The sequence below is a fragment of the Ruditapes philippinarum genome, unplaced genomic scaffold (assembly GCF_026571515.1).
Source record: "Ruditapes philippinarum isolate M1 unplaced genomic scaffold, ASM2657151v2 ctg4630_1_1_1_1, whole genome shotgun sequence".
Lineage (NCBI taxonomy): Eukaryota > Metazoa > Mollusca > Bivalvia > Venerida > Veneridae > Ruditapes > Ruditapes philippinarum.
In genome coordinates, this window is record NW_026866681.1 from 74,043 (window position 1) to 101,753 (window position 27,711).

Sequence of the window (27,711 nt, forward strand, 5' to 3'; positions counted from 1 at the left end):
GTCAAAATGGCTCTTCAGTGTGTGTGAGTGCATTCAAATTGTCCCTGTTATAACTTCATTTGAAGAATTTTCAAATAACATGAATCTAGTTAATCGAGGCATAAAATGTTCTTCATGAGACTTGTGAAATGCACTTGAACTAGGTGACCTGGTCAGAGGTCAAGGTCACCTAAGATGGATGTAATGTCAAGATTTTTCCTTGGGTTTAAAGAGGTTGAGTCATGCAAATCTCACCTGTGTATACATCTTTCTCCATTGATCTGAAGCTTATAGGTTCAGGTTTGAATTGACAAGCGGGCTAATGACATTCTACCCATTTGCATGTCTAATTGTTACACTTTGAACTTCGTCTGGGACATAAGTCTTAAACTACTAGAGATATCAACAAGAAACTACTTCTCTGTGTCCAAAACCTATTCAGGGAGCATCACCTGGTTCAACCAGCTCTTGTTTTTTTCAATGCACAATCGTAGATTTTGGTAGGTCACAGATTCTGTTATGGTATTAAAGTATTGTCTGAAATTCTTTTACAAATTACTAGAGTACAATATGAAAAACTGCAGAAAAATAGCAAAATCCCTGTCAGACAGTCCATTTTTAGCTTGACTGTATAAAGAATAACGACTCACCCAGACGTCGGCATTAGCGTCACACTTTAGTAAGGTTCTTGAGTGAAATTTGGTATCTTTAAAACTAGTGAAGGGAATGTGTTGAAATGTTTACACTTCTACTTGAGAGCATAATGGAGGTCACTGTCTAAGGCCCATCACTCTTACATGGACAGACATTTCAAGGGGCATCATTGATCTTGTATATCATTGGGATTTTTTTTAATGCAGCACTCAAACAATTTGTTCATCAAGATTTTTTCTTTTTTAAAATAAAAAGGAAGCATAAAATTATGGAAGCCAATGTCTAAGTCCCATCACTCTTACATAGACAGATATTTCAAGGGATGTATAATTGATCTTGTATATCTTTGGGATTTTTTTTAATGCAACACACAAACAATTTCAAGATTTTCTTATCAATCAGAAAGCATACAATTGTTTTCCAATATTTTATTTGAATTTCTTAAATTCTAAAACAAATATCACAGAATTTTAACAAAATGGAAATATTTTTAACTTGTAAAAGTAGAATTATATACCAAAATGTAAAATAAATACAAATGGTTTATTTTTGGTTTTGGTGGTAATGTATTATTATTTAAATTAAAATAAAAATTATCTAAAATCTGATAAACTATATTTAAAAAATGATCAATTATGAAAAATAAACTGAAACAATATGATTTGAACATCAAAAACAAAAGACGACGAAAAAACAACTGAAGTTTAACTTAAAAATTTGAACTTCAAGCCTTTTGTGCAAAATCTTAAATACTGTTAATATAATTTATACAATTAATATATTTAGGCATAATCAATATTGCAAGATTATATTAATACATGATGAAAATCTTCGAAACTACCTGTATTTGATAATGAAATGTTCGCACAGTATACAAAGTTAGCGTTAAAACTGCACTTTTGTCAGGTGTCATTTTTGTCATTTATATATATACACTGTAATGTTTAATTCCAGGGGTCATATGATCACTTTTTGTCTTTCTTTCCCTTTGATTTAACGTTTGTCGTAAGATCATATCTGAATCCTTCTTTCCGTGCCGCAGATTCACGTTTCTTTACTGTCTTCATAACTTTTCTCTGTAATTCATTTCTGGTCAAGGGTCGGGCATCGTCCTCACTACCTTCGGAACCGTCGCTTTCGTACTCGTCTCTGTAAATATACAACACAATGTTTTAATGATTTAAATTATAAAAGATATAAGTTATACAGTCAGTGATTTTTCTCACTTAATTGGGAAGAGGCCTTGGCAGCTTGATTTTGGGAAAAAATATCGCAAAAATTGCTAATTTGGGAAGTAAAAAAGTTCAGATTTTTGGGAAAACTGCACGATTTTAAAGAAAATTCCAATTGGGAAGAAACCTTTTATTGGAGTCTGTTATATAAGCAGGAAAATCACTGACAGTACTAAAATAACTAAATGAAAATGTGTTGATTAAGAAAATTAGTGACAATTTTAGCAATTGGCGTTAGCTTCCTGTGATTTAGTTTGATAATAATTCATAGACGGCATGATATATAAACTGTATTCAACTTATTTCATAAAAATAACATTCACCTTTTTAATTAACTTACCAAGCTCTTAGTCATTAAACTGCTTATTTTTTATTATAACAAAATATTGGATCAGCCCAGCAGTCATTTCCTTAATTGTCTATTATCATATTTGAGCCTGATCAGAATGCATGGACAAGTCAGACTGCATTAATGTGCAGGCTGGCCTGGCTTTATACTGGAGGCAAAGGGTGGTCGCTTTAAGTTCTACCAGGTTTGGGATTTGTACACAGAATTTAAAAAAAAAATAAACACATACATGTATTTATTGTAATGTTGACTTTTATCAGAAAAATGAATAAGTAGAAATGTCAATTAAATTGGTTTAAAATGGGCTTTTCGTTACATAAGATGAATTACCAACACCTAAATACCAGTTATGTGAACATTTATGATGTTATCTTTGTAATACAATATAGATTGTGCTCATGAATATCTGAGTTGAAGATTTCATTATGTATGTAAAACAAATACCAACAAAATAACAACTGATACAGAAATTACAGACAATAAATTTACATGTAGGTTATTTGAAGGTATCATTTAAATGGAAAAATAATGGGAAAAAAACAGTGTGTTGACAAACACTGTACAAGTATACAATTGTACAACATCATTCATACTACCTTGACTCCATATCACTTAATACACAATGTATATACAATAATATTTAAATGGTTAATTATGCGGAATAATAAATAAACAGAATAAATTACAATATAACTTTTCTTTTAGAGTAATGTATGATAAATTTTGATAATTTTGGAATATTTTTTTGTGAATAAAAATTCTTCAGTTTAGAGATTTTAAGTACCTTTAGTTGAGAGAGATTGGTTTAAGAAATCTGTAACTTTTACCAATTCCTCACTGTGAGAGGCCCCTAAATCCCAATTTCATCAGTCCCTGAACATGTGCATATATTCTGATACAATTTACCCATCATAATGTATGTAATAAGACTGCCTGTTATCTATGGGATATTGCAAAGTAAGTCTAAGTAAATGAGTCTGATCCAACGGCACAGATATGTAGTGGTCTTAACTTCTGATGAAATACTACAGCGTAGAATATTTCAAAAGATACATACCCGACTGAAGGTGGCATAATTGGGAATGAAGGTGCAGGTGCCGCAGGGCCCTCCCCTATCAAGCTGGTTCCCTTTTCATATCTGTCCATATCCTGTAATACAACAATCATATTAGATACAATGAAACAATTATTTTCAATGCATTTGCCTCTTTTATTGCATATTTAAAATTTCATCAAGATTTCAGCTTAAAATGATTTTTAAAAACCAAGAACAACAAATGACAAACTTCTTTCAAATTGCCTATATAGCTGAAATAAGATGTGAGACAGGCAAACAATATCTAGCTATGATTGTCTTCAATTAATCAAATTATAGGTAAAAACAATACTATCTTCCTCTATTAATGACATTATTATCTATCATGTTAAATTATCAATTAATGAGAGGAATTTTGGTATCTACATATTGAATTTACTGAGTATTAGCAGCAAGAAGTATCGAGTCTGGTAAAAAATATAGGCTGCTGGATTATAACTCTTTGCTCAGTAGTCTAGTCATCAAATGGCAATTTTAAGTAATTAAATCAAACAGAAACTAGTAATGTGTCCATAGGACAGATGTCTCCACAATCCACTGTTTTGTCAGTCTTAGCGGACAGAGAGCAGTATGCATGGACAAACAGTAAAGGGTCAAATCTTATACACCCAGCAAGAAGCGGGGGCATGAAATATGTAAAAACCTGATACATATATGATAAAAAAAACTTACCTTTGAACTGACATAGTTCTGTATGGCGAGTAATTCATTAGTTCTTTGTTCAATGATACCGAGGTACTGTATCATGTTGCCATCGGTAACACCTGACGCTGCACCCAACATATCGTCAATTGCTGAACGGTCACAGTTAATCTTGTTAAACAGCGACTCAATACCTGTAAATAGCAATCACTAATTATAATCATTTTAGCCCAGGTTTCTACATATTCACAAAATTAAAATATGATTATAATACATGTGAACTTTTTTTGATGATCAAGAGGAAGACTTTTCTTCCAGAAAAAGGGATATTTTAGAATTTGCAATAAATATAGAAGAAAGTTCTGACATCAAAAAGGGGGAGATATCTTTAATTTGTGAAAATACCCCTTATTTATTTTAAGAAAAATCTTTGAAAATACAACTGCAGAAAGTGGGAGTCTCCCGCTAAAAGTTGGAGAGTTCACATGTATGGATTATTTTGGCCATGGTGAATGCATAAAAAAAAACAACATTATATAGCCATTTGTAAAATAGTGCTTTTTGTAAAAGCAAAAGAATACTTACAGTTTTGGTAAAAATTTACAAACAAATAAAAGTTACATTACCAATCTTGCCATACCTTAAAAATTATGAAACATATGACCTGGCTCTTTCCACAATGTGTGTATGAGCTAGCCTATATTAAGCATGGTTCTTACCTCTTCGTAACTGGTCAATAATTTTGGAGATTTCTGTGTGTTTCTTTTCATATTCATCTGCTTCCTTAGAGGAATTTGATTGTTTATCTTCGAGTTCTTTCAATATTCTCTTACGCTGGTCCTCTAGCTCGATACCTTGTAACTGGAACTTGTCTATCTCATTTCTTATCTATTTAAAAAACAATAATTTACCATAAGATTTTCAATAAACGCACCGCTAATAATAAACAATAATATACCATAAGATTTTCAATAAACTCTTCTCTAATAAAAGACAATAAAATACCATAAGATTTTCAATAAACACCCCTCTAATTATAAACAATAATATACCATAAGATTTTCAATATACACCCCTCTAATAATAGACAATAATATACCGTAAGATTTTCAATAAACACCCCTCTAATAATAGACAATAATATACCGTAAGATTTTCAATAAACACCCCTCTAATAAATAAACAATAATATACTATAAGATTTTCAAAATAAACCCCGCTAATAATAAACAATAATATACTATAAGATTTTCAATAAACACCCCTCTAATAAATAAACAATAATATACCATAAGATTTTCAATATGCACCCGCTAATAATAAACAATAATATACCATAAAATTTTCAATAAACACCCCTCTAATAAATAAACAATAATATACCATAAAAATTTCAATAAACACCCCGCTAATAATAAACAATAATATACCATAAGATTTTCAATATGCACCCCGCTAATAATAAACAATAATATACCATAAGATTTTCAATAAACACCCCTCTAATAAATAAACAATAATATACCATAAAATTTTCAATAAACACCCCGCTAATAATAAACAATAATATACCATAAGATTTTCAATATGCACCCAGCTAATAATAAACAATAATATACCATAAGATTTTCAATAAACACCCCTCTAATAAATAAACAATAATATACCATAAGATTTTCAATATACACCCCTCTAATAATAAACAATAATATACCATAAGATTTTCAATAAACACCCCTCTAATAAATAAACAATAATATACTATAAGATTTTTAATAAATGCACATATCCATTTAATGTTACATAAAAAAGTTTCACCAATATATTGTGCTAAAATAAGGAAGTCAACACACTAAATAACTTGACATTAGAGGGCTCAAACAGAGAATGGGTTTTAACAGTACATGTATATTTTTATATTTAAATTAATATAAAAGAAAGTATTAACATGTGTTCATGACATAAATCATAAATAATGGCTGAATTTAAACATTTTTTGTGATCCCAGGACCACTTATTAGTGACAATACATTGCAAATATCAACAACTGTATAAAACTAGGGTGTTCCAAGGAACAGAACAATTTGATTAGCTTTGAACATCAACTTTGAACCAGTTTGAACCTGAGCATCATACATGGAACATTTCTAGTTTCATCAATTTTGAACCAGTTTAAACCAGAAAACATACAATGCAGATGACCTATAACCAACAAATGATACAAAACAACAGTCACAAAAGCTCATATTTAAGAAGCAGAAAAAGAACGTACCTCTTGTATTTCATCATTCAACATTTCAATCTCATTATTCTGTTCATTGACAAAGTTAAAAAGTGCAAAATTCTTGTCCTCCACCTCGATAAATCTGAAATGTTTGAAAAATTAAGCTATTAATATTTTTTATATTATAGCACCTAAGATCAAATGTTATATTTGAACATAATTCATTTGACTTACTTTAAAGAAATAGGTGTATAATAGATCAATACCGTATTGATCTATAATATATTTAAAGCATTAAAATCTAATTGTAAAGATAACTCTGAGTCTTAGAAAAAAAAAGAGTGGAACATGTATTTGAAGGTTCATGAATAATTTTTATCTATAATTGTTCCAAAAAAATTATGAAACCAATTCATTTTATCTCAGAAAAGTTTTCTCTAATAAAACAAGTCAATATCCCTTACAGTATATCAAGCTTAAGACACATAATTATAATTCTAAAAGCAACTTCAACCACTTTGACTCATCTAGTCACACCCCAGGGCCCTCCCACCTTAGTAACCTGACACTTCAAACATCAAACAAAAAAAGAGGAGGAAAAATGACTAATTAATTTACCTTCTAACAAGTTCATCGAGGTCCTCCAAGCCAGTCATTTCTTTAATTCTCTCAAATGCCATTTCAAATGTTTCCACCGAGTCTTCCTGGCTCTCCTTCTTACGCTCAGTCTCCAGGGCCTCTGTAAATACACACAAAACCCCTTTTTAAGTTGAAAGTTACAAATTTGTAGTAGATTTTCAGTTCTTTAACCAAGGTCATGGACATGAAGGTCATTTCGTTGATGATTATTGTCATTAAGATCACAGTCTTCAAAACCATTTAATTTTCACCTTAGTGCCATAACTAATTAATTGCTATTAAATTTAGAAGGACTTATCTTGTTATTGCACTAAGGCGACGATTATTTTATTTAATCTAATTTACTGTCATGTAACATGAAAATTTAAGCTCTAATGCCAAACTGGTCAAAGCTAATATTCATAGTAGATTTTCAGTTCTTACCAAGGTCATGGACATGATAGTTCACTAAAGGTTACCTTGTTACACACAATACCCGTTTTTTGAGCTTGAAAAGATTTCAAAATTTATCGTCAGATTTTCAGTTCTTAACTAAAGGTTATGGACATGAAGGTCTTTCCCTTGAAAGCCATAGTACTGATGGTTATAGTCATTAAGGTCACAGTCTTCAAAACCATTACATGTACCATGAAAATTAAAGCTCTATTGCCAAACAGGTCAAAGTTCTTTAGGTTACAATGTCACTGCCTTTAATGTAATTTTAATCCAGAAAGAACACTTATTTAATATTTTGATTGGTCAATGGCAAACATAAAGTAATTAAATGTTCTACACACTGATTATCTTATGTACTTAAAAAGGGGAGATAATAAAATAGATAATAAAATAGTATAGCGCATACCTTTACGCTGCCTCCAGATAACAAGCTGCGGGTCTTCCTGCCTTTCTTGACCTTTTATTCCCATGAATCCTCGGAGAGCTCGATCATGATCAATGACGCGTAACAGTTCCTTCATCTCAGCATTATGTTGTTGTAGATCCTTATCTGCCTTCTCCTTCAGTATGATCATCTTTTGCTGGGCATCATCACTGTGTTTTAAAAGTAAATTAACAATGTCAAAATAGATATAAACAATGCCAAAATAGATATGAACAATGTCAAAATAGATATAAACGATGTCAAAATAGATATAAACAATGTCAAATAGATATAAAGCATGTCAAAATAGATATAAACAATGTCAAGTTTGATACAAACAATGTCAAAATAGATAATAAAAAAAACATGTCCAAAAATATAAACAATGTCAAAATAGATATAAAACATGTAAAATAGATATAAACAATGTCAAAACAGATATAAACAACAACAGAATAGACATAAACAGTGTCAGAATAGATATAAACAATGTACATACCGAGCATCATATGCATGTGTGGAGTCCTCAATCAGTTGTCCCTTCTGTCTCCTAAGTGATGTGAGCTCCTTGTCAAGTTTTTTGTAGAGGCTGTCAAATCTCGTTCTCTCAACACGTAAGCTCTCAATCTCATCTCGCATTCGAGCGTTCTCCATCAAAATTGAGTTGAACTTCTTCTTTGCCTGTTTAAACAATATGCAATTTAAGTTAAATATTGACAGAACAGATAGATAAATGGTTAGCTCTCTCAGAATTTTAAAAACAAATTTGAGCAGACAACAAGGCCAGGTAGAAAAAAATATCTACCACAAATTAATGGAAGGGTGTAAGTTTAAACCTACAACAGAACAGAACAAATCCTTCAAAGTCAGCAACCTAAAGCAGAGTGCATATATGTTCCCAAAACATAGCTTAAGGTTGGTTCACCGTTTTTATACTATAGCATGACAACTACTAATAAAGCCGCATAAGACAAAAGAAAAATTTGTTAAAAAAGCGCCTTAGGGGCCTTATAATGTTTTGGAAGCTAAAACTACCCACAAAAAGTGTATATATCTTCACAAAAACAAAAAAAATTGAGAAAGATAAATACAAGATTAGGACTGAGCTGTATGCATTTCATTTTCAGGGGGAAGTAACTAGGTTCATTACAAATTTTACCAGCCTTAGTGAAGCCAGGGGAGACAATCAGATTCATTACAGGATTAACCCATAACTTCAGGGGAGATAATTTGATTTAATGCATATTATGCCAAGGGAACTAATAGATATGCATTGTCTGTTTATACCTGATCCAGTCTATTCTCTAAAGTTCTCATAGTTTTTTGTGTTTGTACAGTGTGCTGAGAGCTCATGTGGACACCACCCATGTTGCGATGCTGTTGTTTCACCTTCCTCTCCCACTCACGGATTTTAGCATCAAGCTCTGTTGCTTTTTTCTTCTCCTCATCTATATCAGTGCTGTAGTAATCTGAAACATAAAGAGCAGAATGAGTTCGTGTTTGATCTTAATTTCTCCCTTGGCAATCGTTTACCTATAAAGACAGTCCCTACTCCAAATACACTTTCAGTATCATTTGCCCTTCACTTCAGGTGAGTGATTTCTCGTGCTTGAGTACACTATTCAGTATTGTGTGGTACAATGTGGAGAAGTCAAGGTAAGCTGTTCCAATTTCTGGTATATTAGATCATTTTATCAAGCACATGGCATTTAAGGAAAAACCATAGTTTATTTGAACTGGTATGATTATAACATATATCCCAAAATTATTAGCGAAAGTTTCAAGATTTTTAGTGTGGATATACGTGTGTATATGTAAAGTTTGCATGTAGATCACTCTTACCTTTAGCATCAGCGAGGGTATTCAGCGTTTCTGTATGATCATCGTCCATCATCTGATTACTACGGCTTTCAGCAAGTCGTAGTTCCTTCAGCAGCTCTTGCTTCTCGCCTTCCAAATGAGAGATCTCTCCTCTGACAAGATGAAAGGCAAATAAACATGAGTTATTTCCTAACTAATGCATAAAAGTTTTATGATTTGAAGGTATAATCCATGCAAACAATCTGACAGAATTCTTTCCTCAAAGTTCTTATTTTTTAATTACTAACAATTTTTTCTTTCTAATCAAATTTATGCAAGTAACTTCTCCATGATTATTTTCATATTTTTGCATATGGGGAAGAGAAAACTGATTTGAATTTAAAGGGAAAATTGTAATTTGCAGGGTTGTCATTAACATTTTTTGCAGAAGGTTTGTTTTGAACTTGAGGCGGTCATTTCTGTCTTTATCATGCATAACAAAGAGTGTTTTCTTAATTTTGAGGCGGCCCATAATGCATTTGAGACAGGCATTTTGGCCTCCTGCCGCCTCTTAATGACAACCCTGAATTTGCATGAACCTTAATTGAGGGATGCTGTGACCCTTAAATGGCCCCTGGAAAAAGCTGAGTAAGCCTCCAGCAGGCAAAAAAGACATGTAATTGAATGTATCTCACTAAGCAACATGTTACTGTATATATTTTATAGCATACTTTTGTTTTCTGATGATATTTTGTGATTCCTCTGTGTATGCAGCCCTGTCACCCTCCATGATACGGTATTGTCTCTGCAATTTAACCAACTCTTGCTCTGCAAGCCCCTCCAGCTCTCCATCGCTCCCCACCGACTGTGCTGATCTAGGACGTGGCATTGTCAGCGCTTATCTTTACCCTAGTAAACAGTATAAAAAATTACTTATTACAGTATATAATGAAAAATATTTCTTCGATCAAACTGCTACTGTATCCTTGTAAGTACCATGGTAATTTGAATGTGTACTTCAGACTTCCCGAAATACGTCGGTCCGACGGACATGTCCGATAAATTTTGATCAGGTCCGACAATTTTTTATTCCGGATCGGTCCGATTGTCCTGCTTTTATCCAAGCCGCATGTATACAAAATGGCGTCGCTAAAGGTGCCAAACCTGGGAAAAACCAAAAATCTACGTCAGAAGAATGCGCAGAACAGCAATAAAAGGATGAAAAGAAAAGACCCGAGACAAAATTTAATGAAAAATGGAAGCAGAACCATGAATCATTGGTGTATGACAGGGAGGAGATGAAAATGCACTGTAAGGATTGTGCCGATTTCTACGGTGAAAAAATAAAAAAACAAAAAATGTCTTAGAAATACAAACACAAGTTTTTCTTTGATTTTGATCATTTTTATTTGGTCCGACAGATTTTGTTTCGGTCCGACAGATTTTCATGGTTTGTCAGACCGAATGTCTGACAGTTTTTTTCAACTTTCGGGAAGTCTGTACTTATTTGCAAACATTGTAAAAGACATCTATAAACTGATAGTCCTATAGGCTAAGTGATATCTTTACTACTGAACAAAGCAATAAACAAAAAATCTTGCACTTTGGTTGGGAGCCACCTGATTACATTGAATTTTATATTTTGATATAAAAACATGTTTTAATTGTAATAGCGAGCTCGACGAGCTGGCCCGAAGGGCCTGCTCGCAAAGCGAGCTTTACGGTAACGCGAGTACCTGCTAAGTGATGGTTTTGAAAACTTTCGTCCGAAGTACCAAATTGGACACATCGCAACCTTTCGAATTAAAAGATAACGATAAAAACTGAGGAATTCTGAATGAAAACGGATGTGTAGACTGGTCACCCGCGCACGTCTATGGGAACCATAATTGGACAGGGAACCAGAATAACGGAAGCTGTGTATAAAATATCGAATGACAGTTTTAAAACGGAAAATGTAAAATGAAAATTGAAGGCGCCATTTTGTTTGAAAAATCTGATAAATAAAAACAATTTTTTGTCGAATTTTGTTGTGAAATAGAATAAAAGAAAATGGTCTAACTAAGAAAATGAATCCGAACACCAATATCTTTTATTCAGTCGTTAACGCTGTACAGACGTTTAAAGTATTGTTTACGTGACGTCACAATGTAGCGCCAAACAGCACGTGCAAAACAAACAAATCAAGTACGCTATTTTAATGTCGCAAACGTTTTAAGTTTTACATTTATTTCACTTATAATTATCTTTATTTCGCTTGAAAAGTTATAGAGTGAAATAAAATAAACAAAGTTTTATCAACGTTTTCAAAACTCGTTTTTCATTTAACGACAGGGGCGGAGCCATAACACAGTACGTAACGTCACACGCACTCGTCACTGCATTTGAGATTATTTTATACTATTTCACGTTAAAAGTACATCGAGCTCGCTTTGAGGCTTTGCCTTTTTCATATTATTTCAGAGAAAAAACAAAAACTTAATATCAATGCATGGGTAGATATGTGTATGTAGTGATAACAAATGAAATATATGTCACTATCAGGAATCATCATCCAGAGTGGGGTTTGATTGTTATTATTTTGGTGATCAAAAATGCATAATGAGCATGTACATTAACAAATTAACAAACATCAGCCAGTTTAGGTGAATTTGTTATATATAATAAATAAGAGTCTTGTCTAAATGAAAGTTTTACTTTAAAAACTTAACATTGAATTATAAAGATACAAATTTACCAGTGATTTACCTTTCTCCAAAACAATCCCTTGTAAGTTGTTTACTAGCTCGCACCTGCTCAGCTTATGGCGTCTCCGTAGCTACATCTATTTCCGGATTACCAACTTCGTAAGAGTGATTTCCCCTTAAACTTGTACGCGCATGCGCCCGGTCTTTCTTCCTTTGCCGGCGAACACGGAACGAAGGTATTGAAATTTTTTCGTTAATATTCATGATTTACTGGGGAATTAAGATATGTCTGCACTCAGTTCTTATGTAGTTGATGAAGTAAAAGCATAGTTTACAAGTAGCAAAATAGGTTTAGGTCATTTCAATTTAATCAGTAGGTGAAAATAGCGTATTTCGAGCGTTTCAGATTTGTTCATAGGTTATGTCGTCAAATCTATGCTTCGGTGCAAATTCCGAAGAGTTTTTATGCAGATGATGCTTCGATTTACCTTTCACCTAGATTCATTTGGCATTGTTCCAATTTCCTGATATATGTGATAGATTGCTGAGTCTAGCATTTGATATAAGAATGAATAGCAGTGCAAACGACCTTGGATAAATTAACTGAAGGTGAAGGTCAAGTTAGTTGTAAATGACATTGTAAGTTGCAGTTTTCACCAGGATATAGCAGCAAAAGGTTAGATATTATTACAGTGATAATGATTTTGAAATTATCTTCATAGATCTTTTTGTTTCATAGTTACAAAGTATGACAGTTTCTTACTGATTGCCTTAAGGAATTTTCAACTTTGTGATATTTTTGGAATAATTCTTCATTGGGAACAAAATGTAATGTTCTGCAGCAGTGTTACTTGTGAGAAGAGGAATTAATATATATATATAGAGAGAGAGATTAAAAATTGGTGCCAGTATAAAATTATGTATCTTTGAACAGAAATTTCGACAATTTATTTTAAGGAAGTGGCTAGCCGTATGGGCCCGTACGGCTAGTCCAATAGATTAGACGTTACAGGCTTGTTATAGTTTTATTTTGGTCAAGCCTGACGTCTAATAGTTATTGGTCAAAAACGCGTAGCATTTTGAAAAATAAAAAAATGTCTGTTGACTTGCCTTTTAAGCTTTATTCAAAAGCTTATCTTCTGTTCTTTCAAGTGCATGGTCTATCATTAACAAAAACTTTCAAACAATGCACTTATCAATTAAAAATAGAATACAAATATCAGTCTATTTCGCTCATCGGCCATACTGGTTAAGTAAAGCGTTTTACAGATTGATTCCAATTTTTTGAATGGAAAAATATATTTGAACACACTGACGGTGCATGGGCAATTATTTCGTTGAAAAAATATTCCGTTAGAAACTTCTGGACTCATTTAAACGCTTGCATTTGAATTAGCCAATCAGATTTCGCGCACTGTATGGCGGCCATTTGTATATCGGCTGTACAAGGAATTTAATATAAATGAGAGGATTTAATTATGACTTTTCGGACGTGACAGTTCAATTATTTTAGTAAAAGGTATTTATTTTTTAGTTTTGTTCATAAATAGGTCAAAATTAATGTAAATACACGCTGTTTTAATTGCTTAAATTCATTAGATCTAAATCGATGTCTAATGTCAATTTTTTTGCTACACGATTTTGCAAAGATCTGTTAAGACCTAATGTAACATGGAAAATGAAAAATATCAGATAAATGAATGATAAATATGAAATAGGTTACGTATAGGTCTTATAATTAGGACTAAAAATTATGTATCTTTGAACAGAAATTTCAACAATTTATTTTAAGGAAGTGGCTAGCCGTATGGGCCCGTACGGCTAGCCAAAAGTTTTAGCTGTAGGTGAGTCACGTACGACTAGCAAGGACACAAGTTGTATTGGCTAGCCGTACGGCACTTTTTTAAATTATATTGAAGTCGAAAATGCATACTTTAAGCGAAGATTTTAACCAAGAAACAGCAAAATTTTGTCTTTTAAAGATTAATCGCCTTTTTGGCTATCGATCTTTGTCATCTCAAGATATCAAGAAAAAACAGCGTTTGGTTGCATTTAAATAATACCAATTGAAATAGTTTACAAAATTTTGATAATAATCCTTTGTTGTTTCATTAAGTTTAATTTTCGACACCTTTAAAATGAAAAAAAACACCTAAAGTAATTGTTGTTGGGCTCTGATAATTGCGTCAATTAGAGGTTTGTCCATCATTAAGGAAAGTTTGCATGTTCTGTTAAACGCATTATAAAATTATATTGTCAGTCCCTGGGTAGGCTTTAAATTAATTAAGGCTTACTAATTGTTTGTGCTTTTATGTTCGATATTTATCAACTGTATTTGAAAATTATACAATTATTTTTACTTTTCACCATTTTTTTTCAATGTTCTTTATTTATTCCACTCCGATCATTATTTATTTGATCCATGTGCTTAATAAACAAAAAATGATTTAATAATTCATCTTTCATACAAATAAAGCAACAAATGATAAGCTTGAAAATCAACAATTGACACTTTTATCAGACAGATTATACAACGCTTGTTCATACAGGCCTAGACATTAATTTTAGAATCAGGTTGTCCTGTCGGGCAAGTAGTTTTTAAAACTACTTGCCCTGACCTAAGACTTACTTGTCCTGACCTAAAAATGGTAAAAATCAGAAAAACAAACAAGCTCATACATTATTAAATACTTCTTGTATTAGGTAATAAACTGGACATATTGTTTATGAAATTGATTGTTAGTTAGACACAAATATTTTTTGTATTTAGTAGTTTTTCTAAAACATGGGTTCATCTGTTTATTCAATGTGAATATACTACGGTCATGTACATTTGTTGATATAGGAAACGGAAGGAAAAATATGAGCATGCGACGCGGTAAGGTAATTCCCCGTTCAATCATCAAGTCAACAGCCGTAAACGAGTCTTCGTTGTGTTCATAATGTTGTTATATTAGATTAAACATTAAATCATTTTAAATGCAAAAACTTTATTTAACAATTATATTTAAAGATCAATATGATTATTTACATATTTTAAATGATATCTTTACATGCAAACATCAAAATTTAAACAACAGCTAACCCGGGAATTACCTTGTACAAAATTAGATATAGTCTATTATTAGAGCGGGGAATTACCTTACCGCGGCGCATGCTCATATTTTTCCTTCCGTTTCCTATATCAACAAATGTACATAACCGTAGTATATTCACATTATTAGTCCCCTACCGGTTTAACCGGAGGGGACTTTAGGTTTACCCTCCGTCCGTCTGTCTGTCCGTCTGTCTGTCAGTCCGTCCGTCCACAAAACTGGATCCCGCGATAACGCAAAAAGTACTGAAAATATTTTTATGAAACTTGATATATGGATAGATGGCAGTATGGAGATTATGCACGTCTTTTTTTTTTCTTCCTATGTTGAAAATTCTGGTTGCTATGGCAACAAATAGTCTGAAAATATGGCAAATTTAACACATAAACTGGATCCAGTGATAACTCAAAAAGTACTGAAAATATTTTTATGAAACTTGAAATATGGGTAGATGGCAGTCTGGAGATTATGCACATCTTTTTCTTTTCTTCTTATGTTGAAAATTCTGGTTGCTATGGCAACAAATAGCCTGAATTTCAAGATTCCTGATTTAAATTTTTCAGCTTTTACACTATATGTTCTTTATTTCTTAAGGTGTTTACTTCAAACTTTAAATATAAGTTTCTGGTCATCAACCACATCATATGTGACAAGGTTTATAACTCTAGCACAAAAAATATCAGTATTACCTCCCTTGAACTTAGATTTTTTAGGGGAAAAAAATGTTGTCTTTTTTAAATAACTTCTTTATTTCCTAAAATATCTACTTCAAACTTCATATATATGTTTCTTATTATCACTCGACATTTTTGAGAAGGTTAAATACTCTAGCAAGACTATTTCCAGAATTATGTCCCCCTTGAACTTAGATTTTTTTCGAGAAACTAGTATTTTCACTCCAACTTCTTCATTCCTTATAGGATTTACTTTAAAATCCCACATCGTAATAATATGACAAGGTTGTATAAACATAATTTCCTTACTAAGCATGGAAACTTAACACATTACTGTGATATAGACAAACTTATTTTATAATGTTTTGTGGTCGATATTTTCAAATACAGACTTCATCCTCAAATTCATTATAAATGGCAATACACAGGAGTGTATGACAATTAAAGAACTTTTTGAGGGACCGGTAGGGGACTACTGTATTGCCTGCAATACTATCAAATGCTTGTTGATAATGATTGATGGTGTATTTTGTTTTAAAGATGTTTATAAATGAAAAGATGTTATTTCTATTCATTTTGTACATGCATTTTGTCAATGATGCTTTTTATTTTCACTTGCCCTGTCGGACAAGTGCTTTTCAAAATAACTTGCCCGGACCAAACTTTTAGTTGTCCCGGGCAGTCGGACAACCGTTAATGTCGAGCCCTGTCATATTCATTTTTTTTTACAAAAAGACGGAGCATCTTTATTAAAGTGAACAAACGAGGACAAATGTGGAGACTTAATTAAAGACACACAATAACATAAGCATTTTTGACTTCCATATAATTTTGAAAAGTGGCATATGGCTAGACAATACAGTGCGTCCTGGCTAGTCTTACATGACTCGCGTACGGCTAGAACTTTTTGGCCCCGTACGGCTAGCCACTTCCTTATTTTAATGAGTTTCATTTGAAATATTTCAGTGTTCTGTCTGGATTTACAGATGACATCAAATATGATTAAGAAGCTGTTGCCTTAAGCAATGTTTTTCTCACTATTGCTGAAATTTCTAAATTGGGAAGTAAACAAGCTGGTGTGAGTTCAGACTTTCTGGGAAAACTGTATGATTTAAAAAAAAAATCTGTTTGAAGCGTTATAGAAGGTAGAGCTGTTCTGGTTAAATTAACCGTTAATACAACTGGCTCCAGATATGATATACTGTTATTGTCAGCAGGCATACTTATGTTTTTCGTAACATTGTTAGCAGGATATCACCTTTCAGTGTTGATTGGATGCAGTCATCGAATTTAGCACTGGCCCGGTGGCCCATGGCCAGTGAAAATTAGTGTGGGCCAGTGTAAATTTTAAGAAAATTTAGTTAATAATATATAGTCAGAATGAATTCAAAACCAAAATTCTGGCCAGTAAATTCAAAATCTTATATTCAATGACCGTGTATGTGATTTCAATTGGACTTTAAGGCTTATATTTTAGGTCAACACAGGTTTTTTATTATTAACCAATTGGCGATCCAAACCATTGGTTAAAATGCTGTTAAAATCAGTTGTATTTTCAGCCTGTATATTAAAAAATCACCCTTGACTCCTAGCAAAATCTGTTGTTTTCTTTTGAGCATCTTTTGCATCAGATAAAAATGAAAACCCTGCCAACAATCCAGCCAGTATAATAAATTATTTTCTGCAATTACAGAAGAACATTCCTTTGGGGAAAGGGAATTTCTTGTGAAAGGCTGCGCTCTTGTTGGAATTTTGAGATTAGGCCCAGGTCCATGCATTGAGGGAATTTTGCAAGATCCCCCCCCCCCCCTTTTAATGGGGGAATTTTGTAGACTCGCTTTAAATTAAATTATCAAAAAAACAAGTACAGCAATGTATAAATATCATATTTGTTGCTTAATTTTTGATAAAGTTGTACTAACAAACACTTAAAGTCTCATCTCTTTCATGATTGAGGGTCAGTTTTGGTCTTGAAATGTCAATTTTATTGAGTCACTGTTTACGTTCCATCGAATATACTGTTCTTCATACAATATCATTCTGCTTATACTGATTTTCAAGGGTATTTTTTTGTGTGCAGAAAATAGGGTAATATACTATTATAAGTTTATGGGAGGAATGTGGTCAATATTTTGCATGAAACTTTTGTAAAACAGAAGTCCTGATTCAATGGGAACAGGCATGTTTACTTTATATGTCTGAAGAGGCTATTAAGAGGGGAAAAGCAATGTTATTATACTATTGCTTTAATATCTAATTTTTTTTTCTTTAATTTCAGAACTGAAAATGACTATCACCGTAGGAATCAACGGGTAAGTACTTGCTTTTTTCTCTATTAAAAGTTGTTCAATAAGATTTAAACTAGCACAAAAGTCTTGTGTCTAGTGGCAATACTTTGTTGTAATTGTCTTTTCTTAAGAGTTGGATTCACTTTCAGGCTTACATCAAATTCGTTTACAATGAAGTTTTGTGTGCAGTATATAAATCTCACTAACAGTAGAGAAAACTTTTTTCTGTAGTTTTGTTATGCAAAACAATCATTGATATCATATTCACAAAACATAAATACACTGTTGTGTTTGCCTGTAATTGTGTGTATTTTTACTTTCAGATTTGGCCGAATTGGCCGTTTAGTCTTCAGGGCTGCTATGGAGTCTGGTGGTGTAGATATTGTATCCATCAATGATCCTTTCATTGACCTAGACTACATGGTAAATATGATACTGTGTCCTAGCTATTTTTTTTTCATTTAGAAATACACTTGTTACTATAAATAGTAACAAAATTGCCCATGAAATCAATTGATTATGAGTATGACTTGACCGATTATCAGTTTGCGGCCAGGCAGATCTGTTATATTTAAGTAGGGAAAATCACTGAGCTGTAAAAGTGAAAGTAGGATTGAAGCACAAATAGCTTGATTTTATTACTAGAACATAAGCATGATTCTACAAACACAGCTTTATTGAAATTTAAAGAAAAAAAAATACTAGACTCAGTCACTCTAGCTACAATTTCATTTGTGAAAATAAATCTTGCTTCTAGATTCTGTTGCATACACAAAAGGGAAGCAACTCTGTAGAAGTTACTCTATAATTTCAACAAAAGAAATATTATATCAAAGTAAATTTTAGATCTATCAAGTGTATTAAAGACATTAATACACGTCATAGTTGGGCCAGAAGGTGATAATCAGCCCTGAATGAATAACGCCCTCGGTGACCAATATTAGATTTCTTGTTGGTACTAAAAATCAATATTCTTTAATGACTTTTGAATGAAAACAAATCAATTAATAAGTAAAGTGTGTCTTTATATTTTCAGGTGTACATGTTTAAATATGACTCCACTCATGGTAGATATAAGGGAACTGTTACGACCAAGGACGGTAAACTTGTCATCGATGGAAAATCTATCACTGTACATAATGAGTAAGTAATTTAGTAATTTTTACAATGAATTTTATTAAACTGCAGGGTTTTCATTAGGAATTGGCTAGTGGCCAATTTGACCACCTGAAGTGAAATTTTGGCCGTCTCAAATATGCAAAAATTATTGGTCTCTGGCCATGAATCACTGCTATTAATAAATTAAGTATTTGACTTACACTCATTCAATATCCACTAACACATTTGCATATCCCCTTATACAGGGTTTCAGGGCCGCCAAAATCAATTGTTCGAGTTGCCCGAGTCGTACAATTGTAGGTCCAGGCAAGTAAAATTCTGCAGTTTACTTGTCTGTGGACAAGTAAATTTCATCGGCTAAAAGAGGAATTCTGAAGAAAAAAATCTAGTTCTCTTCTAAAAGATCTAAATCAGAAGGAGATTTAATACGAAAACTAGCATGTGAAGTGTGGTGTCATTCGTGAGGGCATTCCGTACATATTAGGGTGTTACTATTTAAAGTGTTTACATAAAAAGCGACCAACCAGGCTTGGGGTTTTCCTTACATCATGCAGTTACTGCATGTGCGCGGCAATTAATTTATTATTGAACGTATCAAGATCACTATGTTGGGTACATGTTGTTTTGGTTTATGACTGCCGACTTAGCCTCTGCAGTAATATATTTTTGGTAGCAGAGGGGATTCTGCCATAAAATTGTAAACTGAAAAAGTGCTGGCAAAAGACGAATGCTCCTTCCAGTAAAATATACACAATTTGTCCATCACTGCCGTTCTACTTTAATCTACTGCCGTTAACATTTTATGAATATAAATTATATGATAATCATAATATATTATATTAATAAACATATGGCACAAAATGTTTAATAAAATTGAAAAAAAGTTCATAATCATATTGCTCTTCTTTATTGACGTTTGCAGTAAATATTAAATATAAATATTGACAAGTAAATTTCTTAGGTTACTTGTCCGTGGACAAGTACAATTTTCTGAGATTTTGCCGGCCCTGGGTTTGGTTCAATGCTAACTGGATCCCATTGACAGAATCCTGGGATGCTGAGGTTTCCAGAATTCGGGAGGAATACATGGAGTTTTGCTTTGGGATCCCTAAAAAATTGCCATGCATTTTAAAAAAAATATTCTTAATTTATAACATAAAATCGCAAATATTCAAGAAAAGTTATCTCTGTAAAGCAAAGTTCAAGACAGAAAAGAAAAATAGCACCAATAAAATCTACTTCAGCAATAACAATACTTTATTCAATGCCTTATTGGTATATGCACTTTGAAAAATGGGACTAAGCATTACATACCTAATTTAGATCCATATTATGCCTGGTCAAGGTCATTGTTATTTGACAATGGCACTCATGCTATTTATATTCAGTAGGTAAACTGAAATCTCAAGACACAGTGAGATTTAGATTATAACTTTTAGCTCCACTATTCAATAAGAATAAGTAGAGCTATCGTAGTCACCCGAGCATAGGTGTAACCTAAGGTAATACCTCAAATATTTTCAAACTCCATTGACATTTGGATTTGAAACTTTGCACACTTGTTCAACATCATGACCCCAACCTGTAGACAGGAGGAGGTAACTGTATCAAGCATTTTGACAGAATTATGCCCCTTTTTCGACTTGGTATTTACATTAAAGTTTTTGTAATACCTCAAATATTTTCAAAGTCCATTGATATATGGCTTTGAAACTTTGCACATTTGTTCATCATCATGACCGCAATTGTAGACAGGAGGAGGTAACTGTATTAAGTATTTTGACAGAATTATGCCCCTTTTTCAACTTGAAATTTACATTAAGGTTTGCATACCACCTCAGATATTTTCATATGTAATTGAAACAAGTTGAAATTTTATACTTTTCTTTGAGAGCATAATAAGACTCTCTCCAAGGCCTATAACTGTAACATGGATTTAAAGAAAAAATGTGTCATTTTGTTATTAAAATTTTACATTATCAAGGCTCTTTTACCATCAGGCATTAAGAATAGTCGAGCGTTGCTGTCCTACCTGCAGCTCTTGTTTCACAAGTGCATTATGGCATTTACAAAATTTTTAAGCCAGTCTTTGTTTGCAGGAGAGATCCAGCTAATATTCCATGGGGCAAAGACGGTGCTGAATATGTTGTTGAGTCTACTGGTGTATTCACAACATTGGACAAAGCTAACGTTAGTATATTTTTTTGTTAATTGTCGGTCAAGAACTATTTGATTATATCTGGTAACAGTCCATCTGTCTCTGGCATCTGTAATTTTTTTTTTAAATGCATGAATATCTTTTTATAGAAGTTTCTTAACTTGAAATTATGAAATCTTTACCAGAGAATAGGGATTTTTTATTTTTCAAGGAGTAGTCTCTTGTCAGAAATGAATGCACATATCCTAGTGCATTTCTGTTAATTTACAAAAAGAAGATAAAAATATCTCTTTAAAATACTTATTGCAAGGTTCAGTGCAATCCTCGCAAATTGATCCAGTTTCACAGAAGATTTGAATTAAAAATTTGTATGATAGCATAAATAAAAGACAAGCTGATCTCTACACAATTTCGTATTTGTTTGTATTGTTTTACATATTTTTAGCTCACCTGTCACTAAGTGACAGGTTGAGCTTTTGTGATCGCTTTTCGTCCTGCGTCCGTCCGTCCGTAAACTTTTACTTTAAATGACATCTCCTCATAAACCACTAAGCCATTTTCATGCAAACTTCACAGGAATCTTCCTTTGGTGGTCACCTTTAAAAATTGTTCAAAGAATTTAATTCCATGCAGAACTCTGGTTGCCATGGCAACCAAAAGAAAAAACTTTAAATATCTTCTTTTAAAAAACCGTAAGAGCTAGAGCTTAGATATTTGGCATGAAACATCTTCTAGTGAGTGTCTACCAAGTTTGTTCAAATAAAAGCCCTGGGGTCAAAATTGGCCCATCCCCAGGGGGTCATTGATTTTCCCTATATGCATATAGTAAAAACTTAAAAAATCTTCTTTTAAAGAACCCTAAGAGCTAGAGCTAAGATATTTAGCATGAAACATCTTCTAATGAGTGTCTACCAAGTTTGTTCAAATAAAAGCCCCGGGGTCAAAATTGGCCCCGCCCCAGGGGGTCATTGATTTTCCTTATATGTGTATAGCAAAAACTTAAAAATCTTCTTTGAAAAAACCCAAATAGCTAGAGTTTAGATATTAAGCATGAAACATCTTCTAGTAAGTGTCTACAAAGTTTGTTCAAATAAAAGCCCTGGGGTCAAAACTGGCCCGGCCCCAGGGGTGTCATTTATTAACTATATGTGTATAGTAAAAACTTTAAAAAAAATCTTCTTTTAAGAAACCCAATGAGCTAGAGCTTAGATGTTTAGCATGAAACATCTTCTTATGGGTGTCTACCAAGTTTGTTCAAATAAAAGCCCTTGGGTTAAAATTGGCCCTGCGGGGGGGCGACTATATACAGGTGAGCGACTTCAGGGCCATCATGGCCCTCTTGTTTCTAAAGTAAATAAATTTGTATGATGTACACTTAAGTTTACATTTATTTCTTGTTCAGGCTCACTTGACAGGCGGTGCAAAGAAGGTCGTCATCTCGGCCCCCTCAGCTGATGCACCTATGTATGTTGTTTTTTCAATGAAAAGAAATGTAAAAAACTTAATATAGTAAGGGGGGGAAAAAAGAATTTTCTATTTGATATTCTAACATACTCCCTGTATAGGTGGAAAAGCTTACTTGTTGGGTTTTCCAGAGGTTTAGTAATAGGGGGGTTTTTTCCCTCTTTAAATGGAAAGTAGTTTAGTTTTACGAAGGTTGGTTTTTACATGGACCGGGCTTGTGCCTGAAGTTGAAAAAAGGGGGCCCCCAAAAAGGTTATTGCCATCAGAAAAAAAGGAAAGTTGCTTTTAAAAACCTATAAGTTTGGGTATGAATTAAAATCTAACAAAGAAAAAAAGTATGAAAAGTGTTCTCCCAAAATAAAATTTTGGTCTGGATGCCGATTTAAATTCAGAATTTTAAAGCTTGAATTACTGTCAAGAATCATTGTAAAATGTGAAAATGTTTTGCAGTTGCATTGGTTAAATTTCAAGGGCTTGGGGAGTAAACACTGTTGTAACTGGTAAAACATAAATATAAATATAATTGTTTGTATATTGTACATAAAAGATTTTATTGGCGTCCCGAATCTTTCAGGTTCAGTGATTGTTTATTGTACCATATGTTTAAAAAGACAAACTGAGGTTTTATACCTGTTGTTAAATAATTAGTTTGCATCAACAGTGAAATTATCTTAAGCAATTATACATTTGTTTTTAGTAACGCATCCTGCACCACAAACTGTCTAGCTCCCCTAGCTAAGGTCATCAATGACGAGTTCGGTATAGAACAGGGTTTGATGACCACTGTACATGCTTACACTGCCACCCAGAAGGTTGTAGATGGGCCAAGCTCAAAGGACTGGCGTGGAGGCAGAACTGCTGCCCAGAATATTATTCCATCATCTACTGGTGCCGCCAAAGCTGTAGGAAAAGTTATCCCTGAATTGAACGGGTAAAATATTTTGTAATTAATTTAAATGACAGTGGCCTCCTTTGCCAAGTGGTTTAGGTCATTGACTTTAAACTATGTGCCGTTTATTACTGTAGTTTCAAATTTGGCCACAGACTTTGACTTCTTTATGTGAGGTCGCTATCCAACAAATTTATGGAAAGTTAGTAAGTCTACCAAAGTGTTCACTCATGTCTTCTTTTTCCAGTAAGTTTGGAAAGTTGCCCTACCTATGACCTATACCGTATTGATGGGCAAAATCCCAACCAAAAAACACACAAAGCATGATTTTACCTTCAGTGGTGTTAAAGTTTAGACCGTATACCCCCCACACATCAATGTTGGTGGGCTAGATTGGTTTTATGTTGGGCTTAACAAGGTGATCCATATACAAAGTACATGTTGGGATGTTTACTTGTCAGCCAGTAACATGTAATGAGACTATACAGTTAGGTGCTTCACTTAAACATGTTTACATGGCAAATAGATGCAGATGGCTATAATACACAAAAATTATAAAAGATTGTAAATTATGAAAAATAAAATTTTATTAATTGTTTTTGTTGACTTTTCATTGAAACGTTTGGTTTTTTTTTTCTAGAAAATTGACCGGTATGGCATTCCGTGTACCAACCCCTGACGTTTCTGTCGTAGATCTGACTGTTACCCTAAAAAAGAAAGTAAGTATGTTAGAGGGAAATAAAGAAAATCATTCTGTAAATTTTGACCCCATAGTTTAAAAAATAGCCATTTCAATCAAATTGGAACTACTCCATTCATTTACTTATTTAACGGAAGGAAGAAAACTACACAAATGTATTCGTTGTATTCTTGTTTCTTGTCCATGTAACAAGTTTATTTTCAAGTTAGTCTGTAAATTTATATATACAGTGGAGCTTTGGTGAGTCGAATTTGAGGGACTTTTGTAAAATCTTCGGGACTTTGACTAGTGAATAGGTCTCAATTTTATGACAAATTTTCGAGTTGTTAAGTTACAACCAAGCTACAAAAGGGGTAATAAAGGAAGGGGGGGGAAATAAACAATATATTAAAATTCAAAAAAAAGTAGTTTTACTCTTATTTCAAATACAGTGTACCCCCAATTTTAATATTAACAAATTTAAACATTGGAACACACCATTAAATTAAAAAACCCGTCCCCAAATTGATCTGAAAAACATCTTTCGATCAGAAATGGGGTTGAAAAAAGGGCTCAAGGTTGAAATGTCAAATAATCGAAATACTTTATTATTTTATAAAATTTTACTCAAAAAATTTAAAAAAACTTTAAAACATAAAATGTTTTACTCATATTTAAGTTTTTATAAGGATCATATAGGGAAAAATCGGAGCTTTCATTTTACTTGACACATTGAGAAAGTTGACTTAACAAAGTTCCACTCATAGAAGTTCTACTGCAGTTATACTATATCTCTACTTGTGGTTATTAGGCATTTGTAAAAAATATTGTATATTAATGAAAAATATTTCAATGAACTGTTGATTAGGTTATCTTGATTCCTGTTTACAGTAGCAGTAGCACTTCACATATATACATATACATGTATATATGCAACCATAATTATTTACTTTCAGGCGACCTATGATCAGATCAAGGATGCTGTAAAGAAAGCAAGTGAAGGTCCAATGAAGGGTGTTCTTGCTTACACCGAGGATATGGTTGTTTCCTCAGATTTCATTGGTGATAAAAACAGTAGCATCTTCGACGCAAAGGCCGGCATTGCTCTTACTGAAAACTTTGTCAAGCTTGTTTCTTGGTATGAATCTGTATAATTTCTTTTCAGTTCTATTTTTAGATCAACTATTTGATAAGAGTATGTAGAGCAAATCTAGTCACCAGAGCGTCGGCTTAACCACTTAAGTTAAAGTTTGTGTACTACCTTAAACATTTTCAAAGTCCATTGACATCGGGCTTTGAAACTTCACACACTTGTTCACCATCATGCCCCCAGTCTATAGACAGGAGGAGATAACTAAAGCATTTTGACAGAATTATGCCCCATTTTTGTCTTTAGAACAAGACCAAATGACATTATTAGAGCCTTAAGTTCAATTGTTTTTATCCAGTTGATGCTTCACATGACTAAGATATTTTCTATATTAGATACTGTAGTATATATGCAATTAAACTGTCGTAAATTGGACAGTTGAGTACATGAAGTCCTTTTTCTAAGAATCTGCAAAAATAAAAATCTGTTAATAAGATTGTGAGATTTAAAATGAATATTGTTTAGTTCTGTAAATTTTTAAAGATGTTAGTGAAATTTAGATGTGTTATTTCTGTATTTCAGGTATGACAATGAATGTGGTTACAGCAACCGTGTCATTGATCTGATCAAGTATATGAACACAGTAGATAAAGCTTAAATCAGAGACGGATAAATAGCTTCCTTAATACACAAATTAGGTGACAGATTGACATTTGTGATCTAGTATAGACTTAAATTAAAAATATTATAGGGATAAATTATCCTCCTTTATATATCATTGTGATGCATTTAATGTCAGACATGAAAGCATAATAAATGGTGAGATTTTTTTTTCTTTTTAATTATAAAAGTGACGATTGTTTTTAATAACAAGTGATTTTACATTTTATTTTAATACAGTTTTTGAGTGTTTTCGTTATATTATAAAAACAGCTGTTAGAGTTTGGACATTTGTCCTGTAAAGAATATATTAAAGTTAAGCGTTTATTCCTGTTCTTTTGATTTTTTTCAGGTTTTTTTTTCTTTTTTTCATACACCTCCGTTAATGTGTATTTAGTGTTATTTAACTACTCATTCTATGTGAATTATGTATTACATATGTGTTTTTAAAACTGAAGTTGTGTGCAAGGGTGGATTTTCTTTGTTTATCTGTGTCTATACGCAGAGAAAACACTTTAAACTCCCGGCATGAACTTCTTCCCAAGCCAGATGTATAGTGCTATAAATAACCTATTTAAGGTTATGGTTGACGGCCCTGATTAGAGAACGAGTTATCTCCCAGGTTACCTCCCTTCTCTATCAGGGTACATAGACCTTACATGTTTTGTTTTTGTCATAAATGTACTGATGTTCACGCACAAGGAATCAATACCACCAGATAAGCCTAGACTTGTATATACATTCAGCAGCCTTGTCCATCAAGTAGATTTGTACAACTCAATTAATGTTAAAAAAAATTGATATAACATAGTAAGTGATTATTTAAGAGGCTGTTAATTCACGAAAATTTTCTTGAGACTATAAAAGAAAAGAAACTACGTACAGTAAAGAACTGAACATACATATTTTAAGGGGATGTAGATCTGTAATTGTTATTAATGTTAATAAATTTTGTTAATCAGAAATAGCCATGAACAAATAAAGAGTGACGTCAGAAGTATAAATGAGAGTATAGTTGAGGTAGTGTTGGTTGTTAACGATTGTAGCAAACTCTTTTGCACAAATGTGACTGTTATGTCTAGGGATTTCATCAGTAAAATATAATTACAAAAAACTACAGCTGGATTTTGTCTTATTTGATTCCCTTTTTACACACGGTCAGCCTGTTTCCATATTCCTATATTTTGAAATAGTTCCCGAATTGCAGAAAACCTTTAACATATATTCTATATTTTTTAAAAATGCCAGTTCACATAAATTTGCATTGAAGTTTCAAGAGACAGACTACAGTAATTGTGAAGTGTTCAGCTTACTGTGCGGGCAGTACCATTTAAAATGTTTATAAGGTATTCAAATAAATGAGCTATTTTCTCCACTTGTACTGCGTTCCTGTCTCCTGATTAAATAGATGGCTAATAAACATTTGTACATGTA

General features: G+C 32.7%; 2 protein-coding genes across 2 annotated transcripts; one reads left to right on the plus strand and one right to left on the minus strand.

The window, feature by feature from the left end:
- Positions 1–1,046: 1,046 nt before the first annotated feature.
- Positions 1,047–12,356, minus strand: LOC132733326 (coiled-coil domain-containing protein 63-like). Its single transcript, XM_060719959.1, has 12 exons — positions 12,223–12,356; positions 10,206–10,383; positions 9,517–9,647; positions 8,962–9,143; positions 8,174–8,355; positions 7,657–7,844; positions 6,795–6,915; positions 6,225–6,318; positions 4,672–4,840; positions 3,983–4,146; positions 3,272–3,363; positions 1,047–1,782 (listed from the first exon to the last, which is right to left on the minus strand). Exons 2-12 carry the CDS (start codon positions 10,361–10,363, stop codon positions 1,599–1,601), a joined length of 1,665 nt encoding a protein of 554 aa, XP_060575942.1. The 5' UTR covers positions 10,364–10,383; positions 12,223–12,356; the 3' UTR covers positions 1,047–1,598.
- On the plus strand, positions 12,292–27,218 carry LOC132733327 (uncharacterized). The gene is made up of 10 exons (XM_060719960.1): positions 12,292–12,397; positions 18,209–18,242; positions 18,542–18,641; positions 19,255–19,361; positions 21,437–21,527; positions 22,898–23,001; positions 23,645–23,890; positions 24,489–24,567; positions 25,484–25,665; positions 26,200–27,218. Exons 2-10 carry the CDS (start codon positions 18,217–18,219, stop codon positions 26,273–26,275), a joined length of 1,011 nt encoding a protein of 336 aa, XP_060575943.1. The 5' UTR covers positions 12,292–12,397; positions 18,209–18,216; the 3' UTR covers positions 26,276–27,218.
- Positions 27,219–27,711: the final 493 nt, after the last annotated feature.